Genomic DNA, 26,796 nt, shown 5'->3' on the forward strand with positions numbered 1-26,796 from the left:
GATAAACGGATAGCCGAATAAAATGTACAAGGATAAACGGCGCTTACATTTACATTACATTACATTTTAATTCTACATGCACAGTATGTCGGAGAATATACGTTCTTCTTCTTCTTCATCATCATCTTCTTCTTCTTCTTCTTCTTCTTCTTCTTCTTCTTCTTCTTCTTCTTTGGCACAACAACCGTCGTCAGTCAAGGCCTGCCCTTTAACAATTAGTGGGATTGGCTTTCAGCGACTTTTTGATTTACCCATCCTACGTTTGGGAGCACGATCCATTCGGGGCTTGAACCCATGACGGGCACGTTTTTAAGTCGTACGATTTGCGGACTGTACCACTAGACTGGCTAAAGTATCCGATAATTGAATTAAAAATTTGCTTGTATCAAACGTCTTGAAATTATCTCAAGCACAACAAAAATAGCTTCACTGGTTTGCTCAATAGATAGCGTAATACAACTCATCATTATATTGCTGTCCTTTTCTTGCAAAGTGTTTTGCCTAGCCTTCAACTAATCATGTATATCCTTCTAACTTTCCGAGCAAAAAATTATGTGGATAGTCGTGTGGTCAGATTCGAGAGTATCAACACTAACGACCATTACTCAAATCTTACATGCTTCAGTATAAATATTTATCATTGGAGTTTAAGTATTTAAACAATATTGTCTGCTCCCAAGTCACACAGTTCTCGACTTACGCGGATTCGGAGATACGCGGTTTTCTAAATTTGAAAGATTAAATGTCAAATCAGTACAATTTTATTGAGGTTCGGTATAAATTGCATTTTTGCTAACAAATTGAAACCGCTTAAAAGCCAGAAATATTTGAATTTTCTGCACGAATCAAGTGTATAAAAGTATTAAATTAAATCAAAAACTCCAAGTAATCACTAGTATGTAAGTAAAAAAACGAATTTTTGAACGAATGAAATTTGGTTTACGTGGATTTTCGAGTTACGCAGAAACCGCGTAACTCGGGAACAGACTGTATTTTGTTCATTTGTTTTGCTAAAAAAATTATATGGAAGTGTCATGTGATATTTATTTATGAAATAATATTTATTAAATTAAAATTATTAAAGCGTTTTACTGCTATTGAAACCCCTGCAAGATTTTCAATATAATTTACAAGATTGTTTGCTAGATTTTTTTTTGTTTAAGATTTTGAAACAGTCTCTTTCCAAGCTACGCAAATATTGCCTGCCAGGGGCATTCACGTTACTCGAATTTTTGCGTATGTCGAATATCACGTTTTCCAGCCAAAATGAGAATTAAATAGTTATTTATGATTCAAAAAGTGATCAATTTTTGCATATTTTTCGTGTTTCACACAATTCGTTTAAGCGATTTTAAACTTTCAGAAAAACTGCTATTTATTTTTAATTTCAAAATTATTGGAGTATCGATTTGACGTAGGAACTGTAAAAAAAAAATGCGTAACTCAAGTGTTGCGTAGCTCGAGGAAAGACTGTACAAGAATTTCAAATTTAATCCGTTTGATTCAAAAAAAACGAAACGCTTGAAAATATACGCTTCAAATGCATTTTTCCTGCAAGGGGTGAAATACTGCACGACAACCCCTGTTTCATGAGAAGCGCTGGCACAATGGGTGGTCAAACTAGAAAACAATGGTCACGGAAAAATAACAAAATAATTATTTTCCCCCCAAAGATTACTATAAGTTAAACGATTTTTGTTTAATTTTACCATTACTTCCTCGTTGTGATTCATTATTAAAAAAAATAAAATATTTATTTTCATTTCGTCCTGCCAAACGTCACTGGTGTACGGGGATGTGATGTCCGTGCGGATGCCTCCCATAGTCATTTGTTTATTTTCCTTTTTATTTATCAACGAGTCGCCACACAGTGGAGGCGAAACCATCGCTGATTGTGTGTTGTGGGAAGGGTGGACTGACATCCCAGCCGTGCAAGAGGGAGAGAGAGCGAGAGAGAGAGGGAGTGAAAAAGAGAGAGTGTGCGATACGATAGAAAATAGTAAAACATTGCTTACGCACGAAATATACGCCTCCCGAACCGACCAAAAGAAAAAAAAGCGCCACAAACCAAAACAAACGAAAAACCTCGTCGAAAGCGTACCCGCCGCGTCCGTGTGTGTTTATGTGAAATTCCCCCGTTTTTCTTTTACTACTATTGCTGGTGGTGTGTGGTGCACCCGACACGACAGATTCGCTTCCCCAGCCCAGCGCAAGCAGTGGTCACAGCAGTGCGTGCGTGCTGCGTTTCGTGCCATGTGTGTATGCCACAGCCGTCCATCGTCCATCGCTCATCCGTCCAAGACCGAGTGAAAGTGTGCACTGTTGGCGGTGTCTGGTGCTGCCGCGTTTTTTCTGGAGCGTTTGGGGCCCCCGTACGCGAAGCATTCTCGATGGAAGTCTTGTCCGATCGTCGGCGGGCGCATCAGTATTAGCGCCTCAACAAGTGTCGCCTTTTGCGCAAAAAAAAAAAAACACAAACATCGCGCACTCACCATTCTACTGTAATCGTTGCGCCTAGGTGAGCTCATAGCGTGAGTCAAGGTAAAGCCAGATCCATGACATCAGCATCTCGCGGTAGTGCAAGTGAACATAGTAGGCACAGCAGAACGCGCGACGTCTTTACCAGTCCGTCTTGACTCATATACTTGTTGCGTAGAGAGTGTGTGTTATGTTTTGGTGCGCGTACAACATCCTCCCCCTTTTTGCGCGAGTACGCACCAACGCAAAAGCGCATGTGATAGCGTGTGTTTTAAAAACTAAAGCAACATAAACCGCTAGACTGTGCTGACTGTGTGTGGATCGTGTGCCGTATGCTTAGTTGATTCAATTTAACGCGTTCTCTCTATTATTAAATTAGGGCCACCCACGATATCCCCCCCCCCTCCCCCCCTCTGTGTTGGCTATGGGGGTGGCAAGAAAACGAAACTCTGATCGGAGTGTGTGAGTGTGTGCACGCCCTTAAAGTTTTTTGAATTTAACACACCACTTGTCGTCGTCGTCATCAGCATCATCCGTTTAGCAACTGGTCGCTAAACGGTGGCAGGTGGTTTTTTTTTTTGGGTTGGTCTCTCCAACGCCCCCCCAAGGTCGGTCCGTTTTGTGTGTGTCCCGGGATGATTGCGAGTCATTTTCAAACGGTTTTGCTTCCAAATTCGAAGGTGGTGGTCAAATCCGAATGAAAATAGGGGTGGGTTTTCTATGCTTTCACTTTACCTCCTTATCGATCGAGCGCCGAGTGTAACGAAAGGGCCGAATGATTAATTGACGACAATAGCTTTGGAGCCCCAGGTGGACTATTGATTTTTCTTTAATGTAATGCTTGCATTTTCTTTCCCTTTACTGTTTCACCCTCTCGTAGTAATTCCAGGAGAAACATCAAACACCCTGGGCAGCGTAGCAGACCGTAAAGAAAGCGTTGTAGTATAATTAGAACGGCAGTTGTGAAGGGGTGAAAAGAAGCACAAAAACCCACACCATGAGTGAGTTCACGCAAACGGCAACCGTGACGCAGCAGCAAACGGTCGTCCAGCCGTACATACGGTACGACCCGGAGTACGTCCGCACCATCCCGGGCATCGTGAAGATCGTGTGCATCGTGCTGAATCTCATCGGCTTCATCTGCATCGAGTTTTCGTACTTCAGCTACCGGCCCCAGGGGTCGTTCTTCAACACGGTCGCGATGCTCGGCTTCTGGTTCAGCGGCATCATGCTGGTGTTCTATCTGTTTCACGTGTGCGAAAAGTTTCACAAGATCCCCTGGCTAAAAATAGAGCTGTACTTCTGTGCCGGCTGGGCCGCCCTCTACATGATAGCGGCCTCGGTGGCGGCCTCGACCAGCATCGAAGCGTTTCAGGCGGCCGCGGTAAGTTGGGGGCATGGTGCCCCTTGTTTTTTTTTTTCAAGAACACACTGTTACAGGCAGTTAATTGTTTCCTTTATTTTCCAGTTCTTTGGATACTGTGCCATGATCGGGTACGGGGTCGATGCGTTCCTTAAGTTTAAAAGTGTTCGGGCGGGCGAAATCGCCCAAGGTTCCCGTACCGTGCACGTGCAGCAGCAGCAGCAAACGGTTTCCACGCTGACCGCTTAGGAGCAAAGCGAATCAAAGCAATCTAGGGTACACGCAGCACGTCTCCACAGTCTCCTTAACGCAAACCTCCTCATCGTGGTCTCCTTCTGATGGGCTGCCTAGAAATATTGCGACAAAAATACGCTTTTGCTCCAGTTTCTTTTGTTGTTTTGTATAGATTTTAACGTCTTTTACCCCGTGTAACGTGTGTAAAGCTGTTTATTGTTGCTGAACCGGTGCGTTTGTGCGGTCACTTTTCTTTTATCGAACGCTACAAGGAGCTAGTGTTTGACCTTAGCTTGTTATACCTAGCAAGTAATTTTAACCTCGAAATGCCTTTAAGCTAAGCCTTAGCGCTAAACCACCCAAAACGATACACCGCCTTACAAAGTCACCGAAAGTCACCGAAACGGGATAGCTTTTACAAAACCGAAATTATAACAGCGTGTGTGTGTTTGTGTGCTTGTATATTTATAAACGGAAAACGGAGCGGAATCCTCTTATCGAATCTTGTCGCCCGTCGTCATCGTCATCCTTGCCACAGGATGCGTTTTGAAACTCATTTATTTACAAAACAAATGTGCAAATGTGTATTACAGGGTTTTCCAGAAGTTCTCATGACTGTGGGACACTTTGTTGCGTCCTTGTTACTTGAAATGAACTGAATGTAATGGGAATTGGACTCTATAGCACCCTTGTTGGACAAATCTAATAGGAATTTTCAAGGAGCCTGTTCAAAAAGGGTGCCATGTAGTCCAATTACCATCATATGAAGTTCACTTCCGAGAAGAAAGAGTCCAGGAAGTGTCCCACAAATATGAGAACTCATGGAAAACCCTGTAATGTGGCTTATTTTGTAGTATGTCGATGTGCTTAGGAGAGGTTTAGCGGCGATCACAATGTAGAAACAACCTTACTTTATTGAATACACTTTACACCGTATTTTTATTGTTGTGTTAGCTCGCTTGAAAAGAAAGAAAATGATAGAAATTATCCAAATTTTATCGAAACGGCTCATTTTAACGGCTATTTCAACATTGGAGTACTGAACTAGGCGCTGTAGCTGGTATCTATTTGACAGCGATCAGCTGTCAGTGTGTTGTTTTGCTTCGCACCAGCAGAACTTTGTTGACAAACTTCGTGCGGAGTGGTGGGTCTTTCTCCGTCGCGAAAAAAAACCTCCTTCGTACGGCTCGGAATGTACATTTTCACCGGGAAATGGTAAAACGCGTAGCATGCAAACCATACGAGCGATGCTAGAAAGCTACCCCTTTGTGTTTTGTGTCCCGTTTTTTTCCAGTACGCACCGGTATGCGGTTCCGGGCACGCTGCTAGTACGCCGGATGATCAGCTCGTCCGAGGTAGCGACCGCCCTGCGGCCGTTCTACTTCGCCGTCCATCCGGATCTGTTCGGGCGTTATCCCCAGCAGCGGCAGGTGAACGAAGACTCGCTCAAGCTGCTCAGTGCGCATCTAGAATCGTTGCTGACGCAGAAACGAATCTTGCCCTCGACGCCGCGCGCCCTTCCATTTTACATCCGTGCCTCGAATGCGCCGCAGGACCGGGGGACGTTCAATCTCATCAAGGTGCCGCTGGAGCGTACAGTCGACGCAAAGCTGGTGCTGAGGCGAATACTCGAATCCTGCAACCTGCCGACGGAGTATGTGGATAAGATGCCCGCGACTAAACCTAGCTCAACGGCCACCTCATCCAGCGGCAGCCCGTACGAGGAAGGCTTCCAACAGCAGCAGCAGCATCAATCGTTTTACTACAAAAAGCGATCCGAGTACAACTTTGGCAAGGAGGAAGAGGATGCTGACGATTCCGCCCCGTTCGAGAAGGAGTTTGATCTGTTCCAATTTCGGATAAAGAAGGTGCGCGAGAATGAAACGCTAATGTAAGGGCGAGTAGCTTTGCGTTCCCGGTAACGATTACGCTCTTTGACACATTACATAACTGATCGGTTTTTGTGCTCGGTTTGCGCGCGCACATACACACAGGAAATGGTTGCGGAAGCATGTCGTCACCGCTGCGGTGCGCACGAAAGCGGTGCAGGAGCTGCAGGAGGAGGTGGAAAAGTTGCGCGAGGACGTTACGAAGCGGCTGGGATTGCGTGAGATCATCTACGACTGTGGCTGGAACGTGGAGCACTTTCGGGGATGCTTGAAAAGTCTGGAAAAGTTAGCCGAACTGCATCCGGGTGCGCTGGATGGGCTGAAGGATCGGACGGTGGTGTTTGCCGCGTTTACCGGCGTAAGCCTCGAAGGAAACGTGATGCTGTTTACGGGCGATGTGCAAAGGAATTGGTTGGAGGTAAAGGTGACGGGCGATGGACATTATCGTTCTATACAATTTAATTGTTTTATTCATATTTTTAGCTTATTAAAACGATCGATAAACACGATAGCTACCTCAGAAAATTGCCAGCGTACGAGTTCGCGCTCTCCCAGGTGCTGCGCAACATACGCATCGGACGGCGCAAGTTTATGCCGAAAGCGCAAGCGATGGCGTACGCTTCGCATCTGCGCAAGATAACGACGGCACTGCTCGATTATCTCGGCAAATCAAAGTTCCCCAAATCGTGGCCCACCGATCTGTCAAAGTTTGAGCTGGTGGTCGAATCGGAAGCCGGCCCACTCATGGTAAGCCCTACCGGGCAGCTAATAGTGCCGGCCACCTGTCCCGGCTCGCTGCTGGTCGACTTTCTTACGAACCATCTGGAGGAGGCGCTCGAAAAGCAAAGCTCGTACGACCGGCAAAAGCACATCGAGCGCGATCTGCACGCACGCTGTGTCGCTCAGTTCCGGTTGCTGTCGCTGACGAAGGACGATTCCGTGACGCCCGATCGTATGATCGAGTGTCTGGAGAAGCTGCTGGCGCAAGGCGGGCCGGCCGGGCGGGGCCAGCTGGAGCTGGCCGATTTGAATCTTACCATCACGACGTACTACTCGGTGCTGACGGACGGCACGGTCTGTATACCGTGGGACTGGAAGCAATAAGGCGGGAGATACGGGTCGAAGCCAATTTTTAACCATTTTTCGGACCGGTCAATTCAACCGCTGTAACTGGTGTGTGCCATGTGTTTCGAGATTCTAGATTTTGAAGCTGTTTTCCGAGAAACGTAAAACGCGGGTTTAGTGTGTAAATTCAATTAGCTAGGTTATTCAGATGCGTCGTGCGTAGCGTTGAAAGACAATAAACAAAGGACATGTTATGAAGGTGCAATACCTTTGAAAACGTTATTTAAAATTTAAAATAAAAACGTTTCAATTTTCATGTTATCCACACCCCACGCAGCATGATGTACACCACGTGGACCACCCTCGACGGGGGTTTATTTAGAGTTTTAGTATTTGGTTGAATGGTTTAATCGAGATACGATTCCGTCGTGTACGCACGATCGTACTGCTCCGGGTCGGGCTGCTCGTACACTGGGGACAGCGCTTTGCCTCGGTGGTTGAACGTGTAGAACGAGGGAATGTTCGCGAGAGTTTCCCACGATTTCGCCTGCAAATCAACCGCAGCACGAATCTCCTTGAAATCGCCCACCACTTGCAGGATGTTGTAGATGATGTAGATTAAGCTCGCAATCGCTTGGAAAATTATCTATTGAACGGGGGGAACGAAACGAAACGGACATGTAGAAGGGTGATAAAAATGCACAACAGTCACTGCTCTTACATCGATCGGCAGCTGGGTGAATTCCTGTTCCGTGATCCGAAGGTAGGCACGGTCTGAAAAGGTACGGAGAAGATGGTAACGATTTGGAGCTTTCGGCGATCGGTTTACATGCACTTACGCTGGGCGGCGGAGTAAGCCGCATGAAGCAGGGACAGAAATCCGAGCACAATTTGGATTTTATTGAAAATAGCCATGATTGCTGGAGGTCCCAATGGGATGGAAAAGTGGATGATTTGTTTACAAAAATGTGAAAAGACAGCACACTGGGACGCTGCTGACACCGGTGCCGATGACAGATCAGTGGAATTGGTGGAACGAAAACTGTGTTTATGGCTTTTTAGCACATGTTTGACTTGATTTGCGATACAAATCAATTGAATTTAATTTGTTAATAATTAAAACAAACACGAAGATTCTTATTTTGCACTAAAAATTATTTTAAAACAAGGCTACCAATAATGCTTCATTACCCAACTCGATTCGAGTGCATACGTGTAGACTCGCCTGCAGCTCGGATAATGCCGTCCAGAGTGACCAGAAACACTGATTTTTCTGTATTCTTACCAAGGTGTATGAATTTAGAAGATTGATTTTTATCGCTTTTGCTATGCATTGTGGGAGACATTTCCCAAACAGCCAAAATTGCTTAAAGAGTTCATTTTGGCATGCTAAAGATAGCTGCTTGAATTCGCCTTTTGCACTATGCCTTATGTCTTTTGTAGATAAACAGCATCAAAATTCCAGGTGGGTTTTTCAAACAGCGCTTAAGCAGCTTCCTTATGCCAGGGTACCGGGGATTATTTTTCTTTATGTTTTATTTTCTAGCAAGCGTCATCGATGAAATAAACAATAGGATTTGTTTTGTTTATGTACATGTGTATATTTTTAAATCTTTAATATTCATGAATTATACAAAATGTGACACAATTTACTATACAATCACAATCACTTCACTCAATATTCCTCCTTCAATTAACTTAACTAGCTTGGGCAGCAGCGACGAGATGATTGACGGCACCAGTCTATGACACTTTGACAAGGGCCACCTCATACCGATGTCAAGCATTAAAAAGCTATAAAGTTCCAGCAAGTTCGGTACGCTTTCTTAACAAGCTTTCAAGTTCCATCGTGAACCATACACATCAGGCTAATCAGCTAAAAGGTTCCTGAGAGTACCATGTGCCTGTTTAAAAGCTCCATAGTTCCGCAAAGTATCGTATATCTCTTAATCAGCCACAAAGTACGACATCGGAACGATTTTTCGTTAAACAGCCCCAAATCAGCTATAAAGTACGAGCTGGCTATTTGGCCTGTCAATCCCTACATACAAATACATTACTCCGTACCAGCCCTCCTCAATGTTTATACCGGAGCACCCGGAACAGTTATGTCAAGTAGAGAAATGTCATTTTGCTCTGAGTAACTTCATCTTGTCATATTAAAACCCCTTGATATTTACCGATTTTTTTATATGCCTACCGATTCACAGATGACCACCCTAAAACTACAGATTTAAGGAAAAATAATCCCCGGCATCGTAGCATAATGAAGCTGCTTAAGCGCTGTTTGAAAGAAACACCTGGAACTTTGATGCTGTTTAACTATAACAAAAGGCGAATTAGAGCAGCGATCTTTAGCGTGCCAAAATGAGCTGCTTAAGCAATTCTGGCTATTTGGGAATCAACCGCAAAGTCTGTTAAAAAACTCCATAGATCCGCAAAATCTCTGAATCAGCCACAAAGTACGACATCGGAACGATTATTCGTTAACAGTCCCAAATCAGTTATAAAATACGAGTCGGTTATTTGGGATTCCAATGAAAAATTTCGCATTTAATTTGAAATTTGAAATTGCAACTGTCAGAAGAAAACCTTACAAGCGTCCTCAGCACTGCACTGTTGTAGTGTTTTCAGATATGAGCGTGAGTTTTGATAGCACGATTTTCGTGTTATGTTCTCTTGCGTTACGCTCTGAGCTATTTCACTTTAATAAAGAGGGTCTGCATTATTCGATTGTTAAAGACCAACCCGGTGAAAGGTGTTGATATATATACATATTTCTCCCATCCTGATAATGAAGGGTGAACGTAGTGTAAATATTATGTTTTTTTATAAAGGTATTATTTCAATTTTGCTTCATGTAAATTTGGTTTGTATTAATTATAGCAAGAAAATATTCATGTAAAAATAAATAAACACAGAAAAAAGACCATGAAAATCAAAATTTGAACACACCCCTACCAGCATTAAACGGCTTTGAAGGCATTCAGAAGGCATTTAAGGCCTTAGTCGCCTTAGAAGGCGAATAAAGATTTCAACCGAAACTTTCACGGCTGAAACGGGATCTCTTCGAAATCTTTCAACTTTTTGATTCAACGAGAACAGATAACTTGCCGCCATCTTAGCTTGTTTATATACTGGTTTTGCACCCTCACTAATGTAACTGCCAACTAGAGTAGTGACAACGCTTTTAGTTCCGTACAGAGAAAGCGTGTGTTCAAATCCTAATTTTTATTATCTTTTTTCTGTGTTTATTTCTTTTTAAATTAATATTTTCTTGCTATAATTAGAACAAATCAAATTTATGTGAAGCGAAATTTTAAAAACACCTTTTTAAAAAACATAATAATGACTATGTTTACCCTTCATAATCAGGATGGGAGAAAAATGTATCTCATTTCTCCTTTTACTAGAGTTATCGAAATAAGTTTGATATATTAATACCTTTCAACGGGTTGGTCTTTAACAACCGAATAATGCAGACCATATTTAATAAAGTGAAATAGCTCAGAGCTTAACGCAAGAGAACATAACATGTAAATCGTGCTATCGAATCTCACGCACGTATCTGGGAACACTACAACAGCGCAGTGCCGAAGACGCTTGTAAGGTTTTCTTTTGACAGTTGCAATTTCAAATTTCAAATTAAAAGCGAAATTTTTCAATGACATATTTCAAAGGCATTTAATTACTGCTAAATGCACTGCTGATCGCCTTCAATTCGCCGGCGATTATAAGGCGATTAGAAGGCATTTAACGGAAATTTGCGGGTAGGGACGCTTTCTCGGTTCGGAACCAAAAACGTTGTCACTGCTCTATTTGGTAGTTGCATTAGTAAGGGAGCAAAGCCATTATATAAACCAGTATATATGCAGAAAAGAAGTGCAGATTACCCCCTCCCCTCTTCCACTTAACACTTCAAAACAAAAAAGTACCGATGCAAATTGAAGCTCCTACCGAAAAATACCGATGAAATTTTAATAAAAACTAGACGCTCCTACCAAAACCGTCAAACAAATCTGGCCACACTGCGTCCGAGCAGCCTGTCGAGCAGCCCGGAACACAAATTAATCGAGCAGCTTGTGCGGCGTCGAGTAGCGAACTGCTAGATTGCCCGCAGTTTAGAATTGTTGGCGAATCGAGAAAGAAGCAATCGAGAGAGAAGAGAAAAAAAGTTCCAAGTCAAAGAAAATATATTTCCAAGCGAAAAAATTTAAACCGAGCAGCAGCAAAGGAAGCAAATCGAAATCGTGCGCAACAAAAAAAGGTAATTGTGCTGGAAAAGCACACACGGAAAGGGCATTATCTCACGGTAAAATGACGGTGCAGCACGTTTTTCCTATGTGCGATGGCAGAAAATGGACGACACGAGACACACACGGACGGTCGGGTACACTTTTTTGTAAATGGCAGCCGCCGCCGCCGTGCTCTTTCTGGTGTCCGTGTAAAGCGATGGTTAGGTTTTTTGGAACAAAGTGGTGCGGTGCGACGTAACTCCCGTTTTTGTAGGGACTTTCGTTGCCGGCCCGAAGGTCAGCGAGTGTTCTCTGGGGAGAGGGAAGGGGTGAAGGACTTCAGTTTGGTGGCCTTCGCGAGCGAGCAAGATAATCAGCCGAAAATGGTTGAATGAAATTGCGATTTTACAAGTCCGGTCCGTTTGCGGGGTACATTGTGTGCGTGTGTGTATGTGTGTTACCCAAGAGAAAGTTCCGCGCTACCTGGCGTGAGCTGATTTGCAATGGTGGACGACGGCGATAGAGAGAAGATGGATCGCGAAGTTCGATGGGGGCTGGTTTTTTTTAACTTCCACCCTATGCCGCTTAATTTTCATCGTTTTTAACTTCATTAAAAAACGCGACATCTCTTTGTGTGCGAATTTTCGAATATCGCTTTACTTGGTCTGTTCCTACCATTCCAAGCCGAAGGAACGGCGAAGATGGCGCAGAAAAAGAAGCGTGCGTTTGATGGGCTTTTAAGAGTAGGCGAGGCAATGGGAAGGAAGCGGTAGGGCTTCTTCGTGTGTGACGTGTTGATAGTGCGTTTTTCGTTCCCTTTTTTCTTCGAACGGTCACGTCAACTTTCCGGGGGAGGCTCTCTTCTACTTCTGACCATCTAACACTCACACGTAGGACAGGGGACGAAGTAGGCTTTGGACCGGGTTTTTTTTGTCCCGAAACTCCCGAAATCCTCTCCAGTCAGCATCCATGTTGGCTTGGCAACACAAACGACCGAAAACCCTCGTCGAGGTGAAGAGGTTGAACGCACATAACCTCACTTTTTGGTGTGCGGGTACGGTTGCCTCGTTTTGCCGTGTGTACGAAGGAGTGGAGTGGTGTAAATTAAACAGTTTTCTTTGGTGAAAATCGTTTACTCATTAATAAAAGATGCGTATTTTAAAGGGTGTTGGGAGCGGGAGGTGGATGTGGAGGGGGTTGACGAACGTCGTACACAGAGGAGCTTTGTTCAAGAATGTGAGGTTGTGTTTGCTTCTCTCGCTCTTTTTCCGTGGCGTTAACTTTTGTTTCGCGTATAACGTTGCACGCACTCTTGCACACACATATACACGCTCACACACACACACACACATACGCACACACACATTGTGAAACATTAGGGTAATAATAAAAAAAAAAACACTGCGAATTGTGGTTTCGGTCAAACGCAGCCAACTCCCCCTCTCCTAGATGGGGTGTTCAGGGGGAGAACAAGAAGAAAATGCGCGAATCTTAAAGCTTTCTCGCGAAACACAGAGAGACAGACAAACGAATCATCATTGCAATGGCCGACACAAATACACACGCACACACATCACATACATGCACGCGCACACACACACATCCAAACACAGGCATGAGGCAGCAGTATCTAACGCGCGTCGTCCGTTTTGCCAAATTCGTAACCACTGTTGCCATTTGGCTCCGATCTTCCCCTCGGGGGACGGAGAAGTGAATATATAGGGTTGAAGAGAGAATATACACCCCCCACGCCCTCCCCCCACAAATACGTTGCATTTCTTTCACTTGCTACGCACACACGAGCATTTCGCATAAATCCGGAGGTTCAGTGCCTACGTTTCCCTTCGTATGGGATTCACCGGTGTAGCAAATGGTGGTGTTTTTTTTTGCGAAACATGATTGTAATAGATAATTCACATTGATGTGTGGGTTAAGTAGTGCACTTCACTACTATAAAAAGAGAAAGCATTTCCTTCATTTTGTTGGCTGGCAAACAATGATAAGATAAATAATTGTGACACTTGATAACCTTCCGCGATTGATCGCGCTACACTGGAGGGTTTGTGTACGAACGGATAGTGTGAAATAAGAGGATAGATTTTTGGCAATGGTTGCTATGGAAGCCCAACTTGGTAGACAAATGTATCATCATCAGTTAGATACGCTTGTTCTAAACTATTAACATTTACTAATGTAGTAAATTAATGTAATTAATTGTTGTTGGTGGATTAGAATCGACCAACTGCAACCAATTTCATGTTACTATACAAATTCGTACACGTGTATATAAAAAATGTATTGCTACTATGGCAGGTAGTGACATATTTTAATGACCTTCATTGGAAGTACTTTTATGTGCAGTGTTCCTTGCTTGAAAGCTTAAAACCGCTGAAAATAGACCCACTGGGCTACCTAAACGATGTGAGGGTCGTTTCCCTTGCGTATTATCCCCAATTTGTCTGTCCTTATACTCAAGGTCCGAGAGATATGATCGTTAAAATCCATAAGGAATAGGTCTTTGGATGCAATTAAATATTTTATGTATTTGTGTGCAGCAAAAAAATACATATGTATACTCATGAACTAATAAAGATGTTTTTTATTTATTTTTTCTCTCTTTCACATGTAGCGAATTATCCTGAACCGGTAAATACAAAAGAAGGGAATATTGTGTCACAGAATAAAAACAACGTTCCTCCCCTACCCTTTCTAAAGGATAAGGAAGCATCAGCATCCATTAGTGTGCGAGAACGATACAGCGCAAACTGAGAAATAGTACGCAAAAAAAAACGATCCACTTCAACCGCTTTAAGCGAGCGCACGTGTGCGTGAGTTTGCGTGTGTGTGAGCGATTTGAGTACGAACGCGCACAGTAAAATTGTCTACATTGCGAGAGCAAAATTTGGATTTCGATACCGCACGATAAAACCGTACATCCTTCCTCCTCCACGGCTCTAAAACGCCAAAGCAAATCCAGCAGATTCATTGCTGGCTAATAGAGTTTTGTGTTACGCGAGAGAGCGAGAGAGGATTTCTTCCAGAGCTTGTTTTGTTGGGTTAAGATTGATCGCGTTTCCGGAACACACGTTTCTTCTAGGGCAGAAGAATTTGAAGAAAAAAAAAATCATACATTACTATTACCTGTGCAATCATATTGTACACGCGGACGTGAAGAGAAATAGATCACCCCCTCCCGTGAGAAATAGATCATCAAAAAAAAGTGTGTGCTTAGTGAGAGGTTACCGTGTGCAAAAACATAAACATTGAAAAATACGTTACAAGCACCACCCCTTCACACACTCACTATATTGCACGTGAAAGGAGCTGGCTTAAAGAGCAGCGAAGTACGGTGTGAGAATAAAAGACTTTTTAATTTATTTACGTTTGATAAAGCAGCAAGTGTGCGTCCGTGTGTGTGGAGAAGTGCTAAATGTGTTGCGAAGAAAGCAGGTCGAAAACGGCGAACATAAAAAGGATTGGTGGTTTCAAGAGAAGGTGAAGAAAAGTGCTCCCGGGGAAAAAGAGAAAGATCAGATTGAAAGCGTAGAAAATACATTCTTCCTACAACAATAATATACGTATATACAAACATACAAAATCACAATCACACGATAAAGAAACACATTTCAACAGAACGTGGCGATTTTTGTGTGTGTGGCGTTTCAGCGCACACGCTGTGAAGCAAGGAGAGAAGGCAGACACGAGGAGACACCAACCAAGCAGATGCTGTCGGCTGCGTAGCTAATAACGACAAACGGGCATCAAGTGATTAACATTAAACGAAAAAATTGTGAATATTAGATCGGTAGTGGCTTTAGGCAGTAAGTGTGTGGGTATAAGGTGAAAGCTGTAATTTTAAGTGTAAAACAAAAACCCCCGGTACCCAAACCCCGGCGGCGGCGGCGTTGGTGTGTCGCGTAGTCAAAAAGCAAAGAGTAAGAGGAGGAGACTCATCTTGCGAAAAAGGAAAACAAAATCAGAAGCAGAATAATCACACCACAGCCCCTGTGTTGAACCCCACCGTGAACCGTGTGGCGCAAATGGGTACAGTGTAAAATATTGCTAATACTTAGTACTACTATTACTACTACTATTACTATTACCACTACTACGGCAAGTCATAATTGTTTTCGGTTTATCGTTTTTAAACTGAAACTATCAGCAGCAAATACCGGCAAAACATTAGTCTACTTGTAATTTCGTGCGGAAGGCAAAGCAAATTGGTGCGCCTGTGTTTGTGTGTGGCGCACAAAAAATAGGAAATTTTCTATTGTTCAAAAAGTAGAGCGAGAGAGAGAGAGAGAGTGAAAAGAGTTTATAAAAGAATCAAGAGCTAAAAGTCAACTTGTGTCAGCGTCATGATGACTGAAACGTTGAATTCGAATAATCATCTCAGCCAGAAAGGGTAAGTGTAGTTCAAAACGGGTTTGCTCGTTGCTTCTTTTCCAACTTTATTGCTAATCTTGGCTTGCATTTATTCCCTTTTCAGCGAGAACAACAAAGTTGGTGACATGGGATGGAAGGCCAAACTTAAAATACCGCCCAAAGATACTAGAGTTAAGACTAGTGTAAGTAAATCCAGCCGAGCACTGAATCTGCAGCATCACAAATCATACCGACACTTCCGTCTAACTAATGTAACGCACTTCCCTTGCACAGGATGTTACTGATACCCGAGGAAACGAGTTCGAGGAGTTCTGCCTGAAGCGGCCGCTGCTGATGGGCATCTTCGAGAAGGGTTGGGAGAAACCGTCCCCGATCCAGGAGGCGGCCATCCCGATCGCCCTGGTCGGCAAGGACATCTTGGCGCGGGCGAAGAACGGCACCGGCAAGACGGGCGCGTACAGCATCCCTGTACTGGAGCAGGTCGACCCGACCAAGGACTACATTCAGGCACTGATCATAGTGCCGACGCGCGAGCTGGCCCTGCAGACGTCACAGATCTGCATCGAGCTGGCGAAGCACATGAACATTCGCGTCATGGTGACGACCGGTGGAACCAACCTGAAGGATGATATCATGAGAATTTATCAGAAAGGTAAGCTACTCTTGCCTCATACGAATGCATTTCTCTCTTGCCGCTGTTCGGTTTTGTGTGATAATTATGTGTAAATTTTTGGTTTTTGGCACGTGATTTTTGCATGAGCATGTGATGAATAATTCCCTCAGCCATTGACATACATCGGCGCACCACTGTGTGTGTGTGTGTGTGTTCGTATATGTGTATGATGCTAACTTACAGCCAATTTTCTGACGCTCTGTGCTAATCAACGTTGAGATGCTAATTGTGCGCAATCGATTGGACGTTTCCGTTTTTTGAGTATAATATGATTAATTTGGAACCTCTTGCTCTTCTTTGTCCCTTCCGACGATACCCCCGACCAATAACAACAGTGCAAGTGATCATTGCCACGCCAGGCCGTATCCTCGATCTCATGGACAAGGAGGTGGCCAACATGTCCCAGTGCCGGATGCTAGTATTAGACGAGGCGGACAAGCTGCTGTCGCAGGACTTCAAAGGCATGCTGGATCATGTCATAATGAGATTGCCAAAGGAGCGCCAGATCCTGCTGTTCTCCGCGACATTCCCACTGAGCGTGAAGAACTTCATGGAGAAGCATCTGCGCGATCCGTACGAGATCAACCTGATGGAGGAGCTGACGCTGAAGGGCGTCACGCAGTACTACGCCTTCGTGCAGGAGCGCCAGAAGGTGCACTGTCTTAACACGCTCTTCTCGAAGCTCCAGATCAACCAGTCGATCATCTTCTGCAATTCGACGCAGCGTGTCGAACTGCTCGCGAAAAAGATTACCGAGCTGGGCTACTGCTGCTACTACATCCACGCCCGCATGCAGCAGGCCCACCGGAACCGGGTGTTCCACGACTTCCGGTCGGGGCTGTGCCGGAACCTGGTCTGCTCCGATCTCTTCACTCGTGGTATCGACGTACAGGCTGTGAACGTTGTAATTAATTTCGATTTCCCCAAGATGGCAGAGACCTACCTGCACAGAATCGGTAGATCCGGACGCTTCGGACATTTGGGTGAGTACTGTCAATTTTTTTTCATTTCTTATGTTTTTACACGATACATTTCGCGGTTCATTATTCGCCAAATTTCGCAGTGACCATCAAGCTCTGGGAAGTGTTTCAATTGCATTTTCTTTTTTATTTCTCAAGTGCGCACAACGCACTATTGTCACAATTGAATGTGAAAGTATTTGAAAGCAAAATTTTAATTGTAAACTATATATTCTGCCCATGATAACTAGGTATCGCCATCAATCTAATCACCTACGAGGATCGTTTCGATCTTCACCGCATTGAGAAGGAGCTGGGCACGGAAATTAAGCCCATCCCGAAGGTGATCGATCCGGCACTGTACGTACCGCGGCCGGATGATCCCAACAGCACGCAAGAGGAGCAAAACGTCAGTAAATAAGTAAGAAGAACGGAGGAGAAGGAGGAGGAGACGCTTTAGTAGAGGGGTGAGAAGGGTGAAATGAGTCGTGGCGTGTGTGATATATAGAATGTTGGTGTGAATAATGGTGCGCACAGGGGCGTACAAAGAACGGAGAAAACATTTAATTTTTGCACAGAGAGAGAGAGAGAGAACGAAGAAGAGAAAGCAGGTGTGGTGGTACAGAACGGTTTTGGAATATCGGGAGAACGAAAGGCAGGGGAAGCGAGAAGAGGAAGGAGAGGAGAAATGAAGTGTACAAACTACAAACACACAACACAGTAAAAACGTACGTCGCACAGAGTAGGAAATGTGGTGGAGATCAATGACGAGAGCGAGGGAGAAAGCCAAATAAGTCGAAGGAACTTTTGATGCGCCGAAGCATTATAATGTAAGTCTTTTCGTTATCATCATGAATGCCAGAATGCCAAGTTATGTGCGCGTGTGTGTATCGTACGGTGCTTGCGCACTTTAAACAGTGAGGAAAAGAAGATATTTTACGTGACCTAAATTAGAACAATGTTAACAGAACACATCAATGTACACAGAGTCAATAGCGAAGCGGTGGTGTCTCTGTCCAGAGTGTTGAAAGATCGAAGGAGAGAAAAAAGATCAAGAATCATTCAGACGTCGTCATCACTTTTCTTAAGGCCAGAGCAAAGCTTCTCGCCATCGTACAGAAGAAGCAGCGATCACCACCGTGGAAATTTTCAGTAAGCAGTCTTGCCATCGAATCGTGAAAGTTCTCGCTATTGCTTTTCTCAACAACAATGCCTTTGAGATTGCGTTAGTCGCGTGGAAACAAGAGATATGATGTTACCCACCTTTCCTAATGTCGGAATGAACTTTTATTCCTTTTTAGAGAATGCGAGGAAATTTCATTAGGACAGTGTTGCACACTTCTGCAGAACACGAGGAACGGGTAAAATAATAACGGGTACATGCTGCTTGTTGTGTACTATTTTTTTTTGATTGGGTTGCGTGGACAAAGCGAACATCGTGTAAGAGCAATCCAGAGTTTCCGCGTTCTGTCCTGTCCAATTCGAGCTCTATGTGTGATAATCAGGCTCGATTCTAGGCGACGCACGAAGAGTCTCAGAGGCATTTGTAGGGGAAGAGTATAGAACTCTTTTGACAAAATTCACCGCGCGCATACTGAGGGCGGCGGATCGTTTGCGTACAAGGCCAAGCACACAAGGGGCGTTAGAACCGTTACTTCCTTGACGTGTAGCGCCTGAGCGTTCTCTGCCGTGTATAGCGATTCATCGTCATTACATTCAAACGATTGCAATTACTTTTTACGTATATCGACTTTTTCTATCGATGTTGGAGAGCGTAAGAAATTGTGTGCGATTTCCTTTTTTTTTGTTGTTGTGTGAAACAGGCAATCGTCATTCGGTGTCGTTGCTCAAAACGTTAGAGAATACTTTCTATCCCGATTTATAGGCCAACAGACGAACGCGTATTTATTCTTACCACACATCATCAAGTGTACCTCATTCCTCTCTTCGTTCCTCCGTCCCCGTATCGTTCTTTGTGTCTCCCATATTCGGTACCAAAATCATAAAACAAAACCATTATATCATGCATTATGCAACTATTCCTACTACTACAGCCAAGCGTAGAGAAAGAGGGAGGTGGGAAGCCAGCAAACAAAAGGCGTGAAAAGCGCAGTAAGAAGAAAACAGATCAGTCTGCGCGTGTTAGCTCCCTGTTGACCGCGCAGAGGCAAATTTGGAAAACAAAACAGCAGGGGGGAAAGTATGGATTTTTAGAATGTGATGAACGAAGCAGCGAATGAAACGTTTCTGTGGAAGGATGGGAAGATAGTAGGCAGACAGGCAAAAGGAGAAACCGTATACAACAAACGTGGTTACAATAGCTGGGAAGAAATCAGGAACTCTTGGTTTGATAAGATTATGTTCGAATCGGAATGTGAGTCAAACGGCTAACACTACAAAATGGAGGAAATTGTTTTGGACGCAGATTTTTTGTTTGTTTGTATTATTGAGCGCATTACATTTGAATTCTTTTTGGTTCGTAATCGTTATTTCCCTCTCGACGGAAGAATCATGGTCGATACTACTACACATATATGTTTCTGAACAATAGTGTGGTGTGTTGCTCTGTTGCTGTGTTAAACCTTCCCCTATCGCGGGAAACGTGTGACCACCGTGTTGTAGTTGTGTGTTGTGTGTATGTGGCAACCAAAACCCGCTAGAGAAGGGACGCTTATCTCTGCTATCGGTGTACTACTGCGTAGTGCAGTGCAGCAGAAGCGACCCCGAAGCGGACTGAAGGTTCATGAATGTGTGTGATAAGCGTATGACTGGGAATATGATTGGTATTGGAATGCGAGATGTACACAACGAGAAAAAATACACGGCAGGCGGGCTGCTGCCCCTGCCAACACGTACGGTTTGCCTTCAAGTACACAGTAAAGCACACGGACGGAGCACAATGTTGAAGCACCAGGAGTAGTTTCAATACTTTTGTTTTGTTTAATAGTATGCGATTGTAAAACAAAAAACCTAAACTCAGTTTGAAGCGTGTTGGTGCGGGAAGACAGCTCTCAAAACCGTGACAAACGGATGGAACAACCTTATGAGAAAAGCATGTTTTTTCGATAACGCACTTGGAACAAGAGAAAAGAGCATATTGATAAGCTGAGATACAGTGAGAGAAAGAGAGAGAGAAAAGGAGAGCTGAGAACACAATGTACATATGAACAATAGATTAATATTAGCGATTAAGATTGTAAAGAAGAGGGAGAGACGGTGGTGAGAAAAGTCTGCAACAATCTACTTACGAAGCAGAAAGAGATACGTAAACAAAATCGACAACAATGAGACCGAATTTGACGGGTGCAGACAAGCGCACTATGTGTGTGTGTGTGTAATGAAGCAAGTGGAGAGGGAAAAGATACAAACCATGATGTAAAAACGATCCACACAAATCAGCTCATGGATATATAGAAATCAGAAGTGTCTGTAACACCACAGACAAGCCAGGAACACATTAGAGAAAAAGTCCCAATCGGAATCAGTTTGGGAGAGAGCTCCTACGAGAAGGATTATTTCTATACTTGGAACGGCGGTAAACTGGAGATACAAACAAGAATTGAACGCGTGATCCCCGACTATTCCTATTGTCAGAGAGAAGAAGTGGTGGAAATTTCGCGCAGTGAATTGAAGCACCTTTTTTTGGAAAATTTTCGAGCAGCGCAGCAGGGTTGCGAGGAGAAATGGCACCCCTTCAAGTGGTGCTCTCGCCTGACCCTTGTGCCACATGTTAACTGGATTGTAATGAGACTATTGCGGATCCATGCAAGCAGGAAGAGGATGGTTGCAATGAGCAGGATACGTATTTTAGCATCCCGTATTTGCTCTGATGGCTCACAGAGGTGATGAACCTCTGAGATGAGACGACTGCAAATGTGTTTCTTTGCTATATGCTGCACCATCAGTTTGCGTTTGGGCCGCAGTTAGTTCGGGTGTATGCATGCAATGCAATAATTGAGACTGACGATAACAATTGTTGAACTGAAAGCCAAAAGCTAACATGATAAGCCTGCTCGCGTGAAAAAGGAGTTTCGGCTTTGCATCAAATCCAATTCTTGCCAGTTGACATCTGTGGCCTGTGAGTGTAAAGAGTTCGAGGCGTGTAGAGTTTTAGTCAGTCAAAACAGAAGGGAACAACAGCGACAAACGCGCATTGAGTGCGAATGAAGGAGGAGAGTCTTAGCCGCGGCCCCATCTTTGTTTTATCTATTTTTGGGATCAGTGAAAGGACGATCCTCTTTTCTTAACGGCCTTTGACGATCCGGGATAGGTTTTTGTTCTGTGCATACTTAAAAAGACGAAAAAGACGGTAGTGGGCGGCTCGGCTGGGCTCTAGTGATTCAAATGCATCATCTTCCACACCATTTATTCTGCGATCCGTGTTCGATATGTGCTCTTTCAAATTGCGATACTCCTATACCCCATACTTTGAGGCCTCTCTTCTGCTCGACTTGAGCGGGGGCTAGTGGGAAATTAATTTAGACTAATTGTGCGTGCGTATGAATGTGAATGGAAGAGATGATGGTCAAGAATGACTGCGTATTGCACGAATTGGGATATTAGGTGTGTACGATACGTTGATGTGAATGCGTGATACAGGAATGTTAGTTGTGACCATCGATAAGAGTGAATGTTGCATTTCGAATGAATGGGAAGAGACAAGATGAATGTGTAAACGTCTGTGTGCGTGTGTTAATTTACTTTTACAAGTTAGAAAATTGGAGCAAATCGAATGACGTCGGCTGCAGAGACAAACAAATGGAATTCGCGGAGTATTCCGCACATTAGATTGTGCCATATACAGTTTTTTTTTCAAACACCTCATTGGTCGGGAAGATAAATTTCTTTTGTAAAAGTGTGTGATACTCTTTCATCAGGCCAGCAGCTCTATTTCCATCCAACATCGAGAGCTCCTCACAAAAGATGAGTTTAGCGAATACAAAATTGTACACCATCAATAGGCCAAAGTATCCACACAATAAGGGGAATCTTCGGTTGGGAAAATTATCTTCTACCAAAATGTCGGGGAGTAACCATCATCCTTGTGTGTGTGGCCAATCGTAATAAAACCAACGATCTAGGTTGCTTACCCATTTGGACGCCATTGGGACTCGATGGCCATCAAAAGGGTAGAAGCAAGTCCTTTTTAAAATAAAAGGATCATCATTAGATGCCTTTTTAGAAGTTTAGGGGCCTAAAGTGGTTTTTTCGTAGGATCCCCCTATATCGGTGTTGGCAGAATGTTGTCTCTCTTGAGTATTATTCCGGTAATAGCGTATGGTTAACTCATTTAACTCATCGACAAAAAAAGAAAACAAACATACGTATATAGACGATGCAAAGCGAGGAATGTGACAACAAAAAGAAAAGAAAAAAAAACAGCAAAACAATTACTTCAACGTACCTGCATTTTACACGAAGACAATTAAGATATGAAGACATGTCCAGAATCAAAACGCTCTTTAAGAAGTAAAGATCTGAACTGTGTTTTTTACGGACGTGTGGTGTGGTGGGAAAGGACAATTCTGATTTGGTGTAGACCTCCAAGTGTGCTAATTCATATTGCCTACTACTAGTTGAAAATAAAGCAAATCCAATTTTAGGTTGTTGAAGGAAGCGCATTATATAAATTGTATTGATGAAATCTATTCGAAAAGCACGAAACACGTTAGTCGTCAAACAAGCCATCGCTTCCGAACATCCGGTCCGGTTTTCGATCACTACACCTTGGCTTGTGTGTGATCTAGGTAGTTAATGGGTGTAGAATAATTTTTTTTGAATAACCTACGAGAATTAACATTTGCAAAATTGTTCCAATTCGATTTATGACGATGCGAAATTTTGCTTTCAAATATAATTTTGTTAAAGCCAGTGTCCTTTTAAGGGTGATCCACACCACATGCGGATGAAAAAAGAAAACCAGACGTAAGAACGTGTTAAAAAAAGAACTTAAACGCAACGCGGGCGAGAAGCGTGAGCTCTCCGTGACTATTTTACCCGAGATATACGAAAGCTAGTAACATTCAACGCCAACAAAACAAGCAAATCGAAGATTCCTCACAAATCAAAGCTATTTTTTCCTTAAAGGTAGGTCAAGCTATAATCCCCTGGCGGGTGCAGTTCACGCAATTCGTTCAAACTTCGATGAATTCTCATTTAATATTCCGACACAAATTGTGCACCACGACGGTATTCCAAAACTTCGGTTAATCTTAATATAATATTTTACAGCAGCAATGCGATGATAATGAATTGATTACAAATAGCACTGATCAAACTTTGATTGAGCTTCAGGACAAAAAAGCAAACAGTATTCCGATAGCTTATCATGAAATTTGGCGAAACGTGAATGCTCAACAGGGGAGACAGCATAGAAACAACATCAACAATGGCCTATTGAAGATAGCAGTTTTTAAGTGGCTTTGATTTGTGAAACAGGAGAGAGGGAGAGAGATATGAAGTGGGAATAAGAGCAGAGCAGAGTGGATATAAAACAAACATTAATTCATTCCCAATTATAGCACAGAAAGAGAGAGAGAACTAATGAACTGAAGCAGAACAATAACATCGAAATGATACATCTCATAATTCCATCACAAAATGGGACTGCTACCACAAACTACTTCTGCTTGTTAACAGCGAGGAGAAAAAATAATGTACAAATCGGGTGTATGATGTGTGTGTGTGAGTGCGGGATTAGGCACAATCAAATCAGCGTGTCGTGTTGAGCGTGTGTGTGTGTGTGTGTGCTTGCGTATGTGTCCTCGGAGTGAGCGATTTTCTTACTCTAAATCTACTCCTATTGGTGTTAAGTAGCAAATGGAATCGGCGAGTTTTTACACAAAATACCATCCAATCGAGAATAATATTGTCGTATTATAAATCAGGAGGAAAACAAGACGAACCCTTTGTCTTTGCCCTATGGCGATGGAGCAGGGAAGACTACTAATGCGTTTGCGCGTGCGCCTGTGTACGCAAATGCATCTGAAATGGCGCACACATCTTAACGGTGTTACGCAAAGTTAGGAAAAATCGTTTTTAATGTTTTATCACCCACAACAGAGACGCGCACACCATCCAAAGTAGTGCAACAATCAATCAATATCTAACGAGTGAGTAAAAAGGAACCAAGAGCAGGGAAAAGTGGTAAAACAAATAGCAATGGTGTGACGTGTAAAACGTGACGGAGGAGAAAAGAAGCACAATAGAAGAGCGGGAAGAGAAAAGCAACTACAAGTCGTGTTTTTGTGGAAGGGAGAAAGTTTTAACACACACGTTGTTTTACTACAGCGAACAAAATCAACCACAACAATGAAAATCAATCAGTACATGAAAATCAAGCAACAGGAAAATAAACACAAGAATCAAGCAACAACAGCAAAACAAAACATGTAAAAACGATCAAACATGTCTTCCCCTAATCTTTGGTGTGCAGGGCGAACGACGATAAATGTGAGAACGACACGGTACCTGAAATTTGTAAACGTTAACGTAGGAATAGGTTTAGACACGATTTTAACTCACAAAGAGAGATAGTACGAGAGAGAAAAAATGGAACAACAACAACAACCACAACCAGAAGAAAAACAACCCGACATCAGATTAAAAAATGGGCAAAAAACAAAACAAAAAAACATACAAAAGAATAACAACAATTGCCCAAAAAAAGAGAAAAAAGAAGTAAAAAAAGAAGGGAAATAAAACTGCTATCGAACAACACCCAACAAAAAACGATCAAGATTTTTTTTACCACCAAATGCTTACATTTTATCACCGTTTTTTGTGTCATCAGTATACAACGCGAGATGATGTCTTTCAACAGAACCGGCTGCCATAACTTCCAGTATTGCATTGCATGGATCTTTCGTTGAGCTTCTTTCATATGAATCTTCAGCGATGAGCGAAAGAATCTCCAATCGAATTTCTAAAGATTCATGAATGTCCTAAGATTAATTAATCTCGAAAGATTTATGAATCTTCAAAGGCACGTGAATCTATAGGGATTAATGAATCTTGAGAGCAGTATGATTTTCAAAATATTGAATTTGCACACTCCCATGGTACAGTGGTTAACTCGCACGGCTTAAGAATATGCACATCGTCGGTTCAAGCCTCGCATGGATCGTCTCCTCGTAGCAAAACAAACTATCCGGCTGCGTGGTACTTGCCTTGCCAAGAAGTCTCGAAAGCCTGTATAGGCTGGGAATGATCACGTAGGTTGTTCACGCCAAGAAGAATAATATTAAGAAGCTCAAGCGCTATGAATCTTAGAAAAAATGTGATTCTCTTGATATTCATAAATCCCTAGAAATTTGTGAATTTTTCGAGATTCATGGATCTTCCGAGGTACATGAATCTTTCGAAAATCTTTGAGATTTCCAATCGAAATTTATATTCATTGAATTATTTCAAAGATTAATTCCGATTCATGAATCTGAATCAGATTTACCCAACACTAATATAACTACATGAGTTTGCCAGCTGTTGAAAAACCTCTCGCGAGCGTTGAATAATACTCCTATTTATAATTATTGAATATGATGTATAGTTTTAAATTTTTATATTTATATTATCTATGTTTTAATTGAATGGTTTTTTTTCAATTCAAGCTGATGATGAGCTGTGGGAAATTCTGCCATAATATTTACTAGCCGTGCGCAAGCTTTCGGGTATGCTTTCAGGACATTTTACTACAAGGGCTTTCTTCACACGCAAGAAGATTATGGGAAAGCTGTTTGTTTCTTTGCATCATACGAAAGCTTTATTCTAACGAACCTAGAGGCTTTTTGGTGTTAGATGTTAAATAATTTCAGAATGTTTGAAGGAATGCTGAATAGGCGTTTTACTCAATTGTGAAAACCAAAGCATGTGTGAAAAGAGTTTCACAGAAAAGTTTAAGGAGAGGATTTCCGCAACCAAATTGTTTGCCTGTCTTGCCTTTAACCTTTTTCCATGGACAAGTTGTGTTCGTATTACCTTGCGGCACTATTTTCTTCTTTTACTGAATAATTCAACGGTTGAGATTGAACAATGCCATCAATCTCTCGCACCACATCGGTAGACCGGTCCGAGGTCTGTTTATTGATAATAAGGCGAATGGGGTGGGAGGGAGCATAATAAGTTTGTCTTCCGACGGCGAGTTACGGCGTTTTCTAACCCCCATCCATCAGACAAACTTCACTCGATCGGACCAATATACAGCATTATGTTTCGTTTTTTCCGCTTTTTGCATCGTATGCTTCGACGGCGTGCTCTGTTACCCGGTGTGCTGAAAGAGGTAATGCATGGCTAGCTCTCGAAGGGTCTGTTGGTTCATTATTCAAATTCGTCCGGATTCTTGAGCTCATAAATAGCTGAAAAGAGAGAGAAAAATCAGTTTGACGGCACGCTCTTCTCCCTCTGGTCGTGTTCTTACCCGAAACATCGTGCAAAAGCGAATGGGGAAAAAGGTAAAAGCCGGGCCAAAGTAAATTTGAGTATCCTTAAAGAGGATTGGATTGCAGTTTTGCATATA

General features: G+C 43.0%; 4 protein-coding genes across 9 annotated transcripts; 3 read left to right on the forward strand and 1 right to left on the reverse strand.

Moving 5' to 3' along the window:
- The first annotated feature begins 1,845 nt into the window (after positions 1-1,845).
- On the forward strand, positions 1,846-5,011 carry LOC121596370 (plasmolipin-like). 5 transcript variants are annotated; one of them, XM_041921246.1, is made up of 3 exons: positions 1,846-2,541; positions 3,359-3,862; positions 3,947-5,011. In XM_041921246.1, exons 2-3 carry the CDS (start codon positions 3,476-3,478, stop codon positions 4,088-4,090), a joined length of 531 nt encoding a protein of 176 aa, XP_041777180.1. In that variant the 5' UTR covers positions 1,846-2,541; positions 3,359-3,475; the 3' UTR covers positions 4,091-5,011. The 5 variants fall into 5 exon arrangements, with proteins under 5 accessions (XP_041777180.1, XP_041777181.1, XP_041777184.1 ...); XM_041921247.1 differs by having other exon boundaries at positions 1,846-2,518; XM_041921250.1 differs by lacking the exon at positions 1,846-2,541 and adding an exon at positions 2,918-2,940.
- A 143-nt stretch (positions 5,012-5,154) lies between these two features.
- On the forward strand, positions 5,155-7,356 carry LOC121596369 (T-cell activation inhibitor, mitochondrial). Its single transcript, XM_041921245.1, has 4 exons — positions 5,155-5,290; positions 5,370-5,966; positions 6,070-6,382; positions 6,448-7,356. The coding sequence occupies exons 1-4, from the start codon at positions 5,268-5,270 to the stop codon at positions 7,066-7,068; spliced, it is 1,554 nt and encodes a 517-aa protein (XP_041777179.1). The 5' UTR covers positions 5,155-5,267; the 3' UTR covers positions 7,069-7,356.
- Positions 7,281-8,018, reverse strand: LOC121596372 (ER membrane protein complex subunit 5). Its single transcript, XM_041921251.1, has 3 exons — positions 7,869-8,018; positions 7,751-7,803; positions 7,281-7,675 (listed from the first exon to the last, which is right to left on the reverse strand). The coding sequence occupies exons 1-3, from the start codon at positions 7,942-7,944 to the stop codon at positions 7,436-7,438; spliced, it is 369 nt and encodes a 122-aa protein (XP_041777185.1). The 5' UTR covers positions 7,945-8,018; the 3' UTR covers positions 7,281-7,435.
- Positions 8,019-11,132: 3,114 nt separating this feature from the next.
- LOC121597981 (ATP-dependent RNA helicase me31b) lies at positions 11,133-24,884 on the forward strand. 2 transcript variants are annotated; one of them, XM_041924374.1, is made up of 7 exons: positions 11,133-11,296; positions 13,894-15,308; positions 15,427-15,669; positions 15,754-15,832; positions 15,924-16,302; positions 16,659-17,306; positions 17,534-24,884. In XM_041924374.1, the coding sequence occupies exons 3-7, from the start codon at positions 15,623-15,625 to the stop codon at positions 17,701-17,703; spliced, it is 1,323 nt and encodes a 440-aa protein (XP_041780308.1). In that variant the 5' UTR covers positions 11,133-11,296; positions 13,894-15,308; positions 15,427-15,622; the 3' UTR covers positions 17,704-24,884. The 2 variants fall into 2 exon arrangements, with proteins under 2 accessions (XP_041780308.1, XP_041780307.1); XM_041924373.1 differs by having other exon boundaries at positions 15,430-15,669.
- The last annotated feature ends 1,912 nt before the right edge of the window (positions 24,885-26,796 follow it).

Source organism: Anopheles merus, chromosome 3R (genome assembly GCF_017562075.2).
Source record: "Anopheles merus strain MAF chromosome 3R, AmerM5.1, whole genome shotgun sequence".
Classification (NCBI taxonomy): Eukaryota; Metazoa; Arthropoda; class Insecta; order Diptera; family Culicidae; genus Anopheles; species Anopheles merus.